This window comes from Onychostoma macrolepis, chromosome 09 (assembly GCF_012432095.1).
Source record: "Onychostoma macrolepis isolate SWU-2019 chromosome 09, ASM1243209v1, whole genome shotgun sequence".
Taxonomy (NCBI): domain Eukaryota; kingdom Metazoa; phylum Chordata; class Actinopteri; order Cypriniformes; family Cyprinidae; genus Onychostoma; species Onychostoma macrolepis.
In genome coordinates, this window is record NC_081163.1 from 36,657,082 (window position 1) to 36,665,257 (window position 8,176).

The window sequence follows — 8,176 nt, forward strand, 5'->3', positions numbered from 1 at the left end:
AAATGCTACAAGTATTTAATTAGTAAACTATCAGTATACCTATAAGTTCACATTTTAGTATAGTTGCAGTGCAAACTAAAAACAGATGTAAACTAGTTGTGTACTCAAAGTTTACTACAGTTAACTTACAGTTATACTTAAAAGTATACTTTTATATACTAGAAAGTGAGCCAATTTAGTCCCAAGGAGTATTTAAATAGTACACTTACAAATATACTACTAGTACACTGGTATTTGTATACTTACTACATTAAGTATACTTAAAAATATATTTGAACTTTACTTAAGTATACTTAATAAACATCAACAAAACTTAAATAACATCACTGACGGTGATGAGTGGAAAATGTCTAATGTATTTGATCAAGAGGATGACTGTCAAAATTTATAATAATCTGTTTTTGGTTCCCTTTAGATCATCATATGAACATCAGAATAAAAGCAGCTGTTGTTTGTGTCTCATCCGCTCCTGTGATTCTGGATCCAAACACGGCTCATCCACGTCTCGTCCTGTCTGATGATCTGACCGGTGTGAGATACAGCATGAAAAATCTATCTATTCCAGATAATCCAGAGAGATTTGACGAGTTTCCCTGTGTTCTGGGATCAGAGGGCTTTACCTCAGGAACACACTGCTGGGATGTGGAGGTTAAACAGAGTTCAGCCTGGACTATTGGAGTAACTACAGCATCAAACCAGAGGAAGGGACGTGATTGTTTTAACACTGATGTCTGGAGTGTGTATCAGTACGGGCGGTCTTTGCGTTCTGGTTTTCGTGTTGAACAGAAGCTTGATCGTGTGAGAGTGAATCTGGACTATGACAGAGGAACGGTGTCATTCTCTGATCCTGTAACTAACACGAATATACAAACATTCAAAACGACCTTCACTCACACACTCTTTCCGTTCTTCAGTAGTCCTGACTCTCTGAGTATCTTACCAATCAATAGTCAGTGATCGTTACTCCTGTAGGTCTGGATCTTCCTGCTTTCATCATGTTTCCAATATCTAATCCATATCCCATTAGGGTAACACTTTATTGTGATGGTCTCCAAACAGACATTCTACTGACTATCAGTAACTTTGCAAGTGTCAGTCCTACTTGCCCCGCTCTGAGTGGGATTCGAACCGCAGTCTCCGGCGTGGGAGGCGGGCGCTCTAACAAGGAGGCTAAAGGCCACGGCCTCTAGCGTCAGTCGAGATCGGGGAGTGAGGTTTTACCTGCACAGCACTTACCCGCTGGCCTTTGCTACACAACTTAATCTAACCTTAACCCTACCAGTCTACTAACACTCTAATGAGAGTTAGTAGACATGTTAACCCGATCTCATGAATGTGCCTTTCAATGGCAGAATTTTCTCTTTCTATTTGGCATACTATTTATACGCAAAAAAGGACTTTGGCGTTTGGGGTAGGTGCGTGCCACCTACCTATGCATGCCAACAAAGTGCGTATCATATGCTTGAAAAACTGTATATTATATGCACGTCAAACATATGCGTATTGTATGCACACCAAAGTCAGTTTCTATGTATAAATAGCATGTAAAATACTATTGATACTCAATTTCACGAGACTGGGCTCGAGTAACATGCTGTTGATCTGAATATCAGATCAGAAAACAAGTACACTCATTCATCTTTAGAAATGAAAAATTATTAAAACACATGCTGAAGAGTTCAAATTAATCATCTTAATCATATCTGACCAATGAGAAACAATGATGTGTCATGAAGCCCCACCCATTTTAGAGTCACATTTTTAGGCTAATTGCCATTTACCCAATTATTTCAGTGAAGTGTGTCTGATTGCTAATTTTCACATAACTGTTACGTAATAATATATATTTTCTAGTATTGTACCACTTAATTCAACACATTTTCAGTTTTTGTTGTAAATGAATAATTGTTTATTTTAGTTATAAAGGTTAAATTATCATTTGTTCGTTGAAGTAAATGGATGTAAATGCTTGCTGATCCTCAACAATGTTGAATGAAATATAAATATTTAGTATAGAAAGTTTTTTTCGTATAAACGATGTGTGATTACATGATTTCAGTGTCATTTTCAAAATAATAATTAAGTTAAATAAAAATAATCCTGATAATTAAGTTTTTAATCGTGGTAAAATCTCTGGGAACCCTGAATTTGGTTATTTTTGTTTGAAATAGGCATTTATTAAATGACTTGCAACATAACTAGAAGACATAACTCTAACATCCCTGGACCACATGGCCTTAATTCTGTTCTATGAACATTTTTAGGTGGACAAGAACCGTCCACTGGAGCAACCGAATACACAACTTAGTCTCATCTGAATAGTTATATTAATATAATCTTTTATATGATACAGTAATACAGTTACCCACAGACCACTTAAACATTCATTTTATTCATTCATTTACATATTAAACTGACAGAGATTCTGTAATAAAGTCCACTGAAGGCAGACTTACTGAACCCATGTGCAGTTTTATTTACAAGACAATACAAAAATAAACAAAGACTTGACTTGATACAAAACCATGGTATAAACTTAAACACAAACATAGGCAAATACTCTCCAAGCAGCGGTACTCTATAGCCTGAATGCATTAATTATGAATGCGATCCTGTGTTGTGTAATGTTCAGTTCCTCTAAAATGGCTCCAGTGGGCGGGGTATAGATGAATATGCATAAGTTTGCTCCTCAATGGGCGTGGCTTTGTTGAACCGCAAACAGTCAAATGGAATGGAAATTGTTGTTTTCTGTTCAGTCTGCTGTTTGATGGATTATTTCCATTAAGTAATAAAGCCGAAGGTTCGTATTCTTTACGTAATCGGTTAAAATGATTTTGCATGTGCTTTTATATAATCGTTTTTGCTGTGTAACCTTTGTAACGTCAGGAATTCAAAAGACTAAGCCAGAGCACAAACGAATCGCTGATATTTCTGTTATTATTCATTGTTATTGGTCTTATCTTTCGAAGTTGTAAACGGTTTCCTCAGTTGTTGTTTATTTTACTTTGCTTTTCATCAAGAATTTAGGTACAGCATTCTCCATTTGTTAGGATATATCACCTGTAAAAATAATTATGAATGAATCTTGCTCTGAATTTAAACAATTGTAATTGACAGTGAAGGACAAGAATGGAGAGAAACAGACCAGGAGTGTCCAGTGATTGTTCTCATTAACTGACCCGATAAGAACATCCTACGCCCCTAGATTCATCTAGAGATGCAATGGAATATTGTAACAACAGTTCAGTTCACCAGTTCTCTCATAACAAAAAAGATCTATGTGTGGAGTTTAGGATATTTTTTAACCTTTTCATTGAACTGGGATTGCCTTGCCAAATACTCGTTGCTTGAAAGGAATCAAGCATATGCCCTGCCAGCATAATTTGTTTATGAGGTAGGACAAGTATGCATTAACAACACACAAGTAAGCAGTAACACACAATTTGCAAATTTATGAATATGAATAATTTGCATTACGTACCTCACTTTCGAGCATTTCCCCAGGTCTAAGGCATTCGATATCATGTAAATAATTTATATGGGCCAATTTTACTGCAGAGTGTACCACCTTTTTTTATTGCTCATATTTGTAACACTTGAGAGAGAGAGGGTGGGGGGGGGCAGTTTTCATTTATTGCAACTATAAAAAAGTTATTTAAATGAACTTGTACATGCATGTTGGCAAAAGAGTAATTCTGAGTTTTGCGTCCTTTGTCATCCTTCAAATCAATGGATTTGCCATCCACATTTATAACGGTGTATGGCCCAGTGTAGTCTGGGTCCAATTTACCACCCTTTCTCTGCCTGCTTCACACATTCTGACGCAGCACTCCGTCTCCAGCTTTGCTTTCAATGGAAAATCCCTTTTCCAGTTTTCCTCTTTTGAATTTGACGTTGAACAACTAATATTCTCATGTATGGCTTTGAATATCCTGTCATGCCTTTTAATGCATTCTGCGAGACACTCCTCTGCTACAAAGTCCTCAATGCTTTCATTGATCTACGCAAGAAAAGTTAGGATTGCAAAAGAAAAACAACATTGAAATGTAAAATACTAACCTCATAATTGTCAGGTACCTCACATGGATACCTAGCTTCACGGCCAAACATCAAGAAGTATGGAGAATATTTTGTAGTCATTTGCTTTTTTGTGCGGAGACCAAACAGTAGTCTGCCCGATGTGGTGGCTGCTTTCCCACCAGCTTACCCAACCACCTTTGAATATGAGAAGAGCCATCAATAGTGAAACATTCTCCATTTATGTAATAATTTTGACTACTTTTCAACCAGCTAAATGTGAATGTGAGGGACAAGAGTACAGGCATTCTTCATCTACCATCGATGCAAGTGTCAACACTTTAACTAGTTTTTATTAGGAGCGGTCAATTTCATGCCTTTGAATTGTGCCATTAAGTCTTTCAACCAATCCATTATTCTGTGGGTGGTACGGTGCACAAAAACCTCTTTGGATTCCCAGTAACTGACAGACACCATATTGATCTGTATATAAAAAAGGGGAATTATTATACTTTTTTTCAATTCCTAAAAGAAGCAAATTAAAAACAGCTAATTTACGAATTATAACCCTAACCTTGTTCACAAATTCTGTGCCTCGGTCAGTTAACAACCTTTTTGGTGCACCAAATTTGTAAAATAACTTTACAATGCAACCTGTAACCTCCTCGGCACTCTTAGTTTTTAGTGGGAAAGCCTCACACCACTTTGTGAAATAGTCTATCATCACACATAGTGTGTGTGTGTGTGTGTGTGTGTGTGTGTGTGTGTGTGTGTGTATATATAAAATATTGTTAGCCATCTTCAGTTGGTGTGAGCTTTCATACTAAATCCATTCCAGGAATTCCCCACGGCTCAGCCACCTGTGGAAATAAGTGACATGTTTAATGTGGTTGGTTTCATTAGTAAAATAATCTTAGCATTCCATTTACATTAATTTACCTCAACGGGTGTATAATCAGCGTTGTTCTTGATTTCTGTTTGCTTGGCCTGACAGGCTGCACAGTGCGTGACCTAACAGAGATAGCAGTTTTAACAGTGCTAGAATGTGTTAAGATATGAAAAAGTAATCATTCATTTCTACTTACCCAAGTCCTGATATCCACAGTCATGGAAGTCAGTTCTAATGGTTGTGACTGGACCTCTTCTGCCTGAATCTCCTTCTAGCATTAATCTGTATCAGGAGAGCTTGCTGCTTCCAGATGCACAGCACATCAGCAGACACCAAACATGCATCATCTATATCAGGGTCCTGGAGGGCCGGTGTCCTGCGGAGTTTGACTCCGACCCTAATCAAACACACCTGCCTGTAACTTTCTAGTGATCTTGAAGACATTGATTAGCTTCTTCAGGTGTGTTTGATTAGGATTGGAGCTAAACTCCGCAGGACACCGGCCCTCCAGGACCGAAGATGCCCATCCCTGATCTATATATTAGCAATGGTTATTAATGAAATCTATAACAGTATTGTTGCATGAATTATTCACAACTGATTAAGAGAGCTCTGGATAAAAGCGTCTGCAAAATGACTAAATGTAATGTAAATGATCAAATTACCCACCCTAACCTATACTACACTATCAACAAACTCTGATGCTAGCTATATGGTATGATTTAGCAATGATCATCCTGACATTTTAGCTGAAAGATGCTCTTCTGGAGGTGCAATGATGCAGCGTTTACATTATATGAAGATAAGCTGCTGAAGGTGCGAGCCTCCGGGGAACCATGAAGTGTGTAGGATGTGATTCTGCATTTATCAGTGAATGCATTACGCTTTATTTTAAGACTTAATAATGAAGATGGAAATTAGGGAACCTCCCTAAATACATGGATCTGGACACTGAATTAAAAGTGGACTTTCAGAGACTGCAGAGCATGTAATAGGATGCACATGAAAGAGAAATTCTGATATTACAGAGTCAGAAACATTATAAAACTCTTTAGATTACTTAAAATGTTTATATATATATATATTTGACATCAGTCAATCCAGTAAGAGTTGGAAACACATTAACAGCTGGTTTGCCAACCACTATAAATAAAACAGGAGTAATAGTATGTGATTATTAATTGCAGAAAATATGAAACAGAGAGAGAGAGGACATGATAACAACAAATATGGAAAGTATAGGACTACCTGGACGCGGACTAAAGAACATATGTGACCCTGGAGCACAAAACCAGTCTTAAGTCGCTGGGGTATATTTGTAGCAATAGCCAAAAATACACTGTATGGGTCAAAATTATCCATTTTTCTTTTATGCCAAAAATCATTAGGATATTAAGTAAAGATCATGTTCCATGAAGATATTTTGTAAATTTATTATTGTAAATAAATAAAAACTTCATTTTTGATTAGTAATATGCATTGCTAAGAACTTCATTTGAACAACTTTAAAGGTGATTTTCTCAATATTTAGATTTTTTTGCTCCCTCAGATTCCAGATTTTCAAATAGTTGTATCTCAGCCAGATATTGTCCAACAAACCATACATCAATGGAAAGCTTATTTATTCAGCTTTCAGATTATGTATAAAAATCAATTTCGAAAAATTGACACTGTGGTCCAGGGTCACATATCTGTTCTGCTTCCTGATAATGGATTTGCTTGCTTTGTGTAGGAGGTTCCTCCAGAAGATGGCAGCAGAGGAGCATCGAGCAGGAAAGCTGCTGTGAAACTCCAGCGAAGAAGAAGCAGAAGCAGAAGAAGCCGCTGTTATCAGCTGCAGCAGAGCTGGTCAGCCGCCGGAGCCTCAGCACACGAAGAAGAAATCTGTTCCTAGCGCTTCAATGGCGCTTTATCGCTTGCTTCTCTTCGTTTGTGCTTTAAACGCGTCGCGGGCTCAGATCTTCTCTGCGCTGTATGATGAGAAAACATCCCGTCTGTTCCTGAGAGAAGGACTTCAGCCGGACTCTGTCGCAGTGGCCAACTTCACTGACCACATCAGTAGCACGGGGTGAGTGTGTGTGTGTGTGTGTGTGTGTGTGTGTGTGTGTGTGTGTGTGTGTGTGTGTGTGTGTGTGTGTGTGTGTCACAGTGTAGAGTTGTGTTTATGTTGGAAACTCAGTCATGAAACTCACTAAATATCAACGCGGTGATCAGAGTGTCGCCAAAGTGCTGAACATTCAACCGTTTATTGTTTATGTTGTTTTACATTAATAAACCATATTCAAAACAGTCATATTCAACAACGTCTACTTTTCTGAAAATGGTAAAAAAAGGGTAAAAAAAAAAAAACATGCACTGTATTAAAAGAGAGAAATATCTCGAATATTCCATTTGTATGGGAAACAATAGAAACGCTGGTTATAAACACTCAGGTGTTGCGAGTTCATCATTAACGGCTCAGGTGATGCTCAGGTGTTCCTCCTGCAGAACTGACCTGAGGCTCGCTGTGACGTCATATCCTCCTGCAGGCGCTCTGCTCTTTAAGAGAAAATAGAGGATATATATTTAAGCTATCAAGCGTTTCAGATCTCTCACACATTTAAATGGTTAGGTTGTGTCTAATATCAATAATACCGTAATAATCTGGAAAGGAACTGTGAAAAAGTATACGGAGAAAAAGATTACAACCAAAAATATGATAACCAAATATGTGGTGTGTTCATACTTTAACAAAGTTTGCTTTTTAAGAGGTCTCCTCTTTCTTATATTGACGGTGCGTTGGCTAAACCGCTCCGTACAGAAGGTCAGTGGGACTCGTGACAGGATTGTGGGACTTCTTCTTAAACTCACGTGCAGCTGAAGTTGCATTTTAGACCATGAAAGGAAATAACTCGTAACCGAAGACTTGGTGCGCGACACTTCCCTAAAACACAACCATGGGTTTCTTGCTAGTTGCAGGTTTCATGTAAAATCCCAAGACATGTACATTTCAGCCGCACTTTATTTATTTAAAGGTTCAATTCTCTTAAGTAGTTATTTACTATGGCTTTTGCCTCAATGAACTCCTAATTTGCTGCCTATTAAAAGTTCAGTAACGCTCAGTTTAAGGGAGGTAGTTAAGTTTAGATGTGGGGTGCAATAAGGGATCTAAAATATGCTCATGAAGAATAAGTAATATATAATTGTATATTGAGAGCACCTCATCGGGGCTGGAGAGCTTGAGGGAGAACAGCACTGGAGAAATGATCAATGTTAGGCCTATAGATTTCA

At 37.7% G+C, this 8,176-nt stretch overlaps 1 protein-coding gene across 1 annotated transcript in view; it reads left to right on the plus strand.

The window, feature by feature from the left end:
* Positions 1-6,688: 6,688 nt before the first annotated feature.
* plbd2 (phospholipase B domain containing 2) overlaps positions 6,689-8,176 on the plus strand; it is an 8,719-nt gene continuing 7,231 nt past the window's right edge. The window contains exon 1 of the mRNA XM_058787302.1: positions 6,689-6,974. Coding sequence (XP_058643285.1) covers positions 6,808-6,974 — 167 coding nt within the window. The 5' untranslated portion in view covers positions 6,689-6,807. The remainder of the gene's footprint in view (positions 6,975-8,176) is intronic.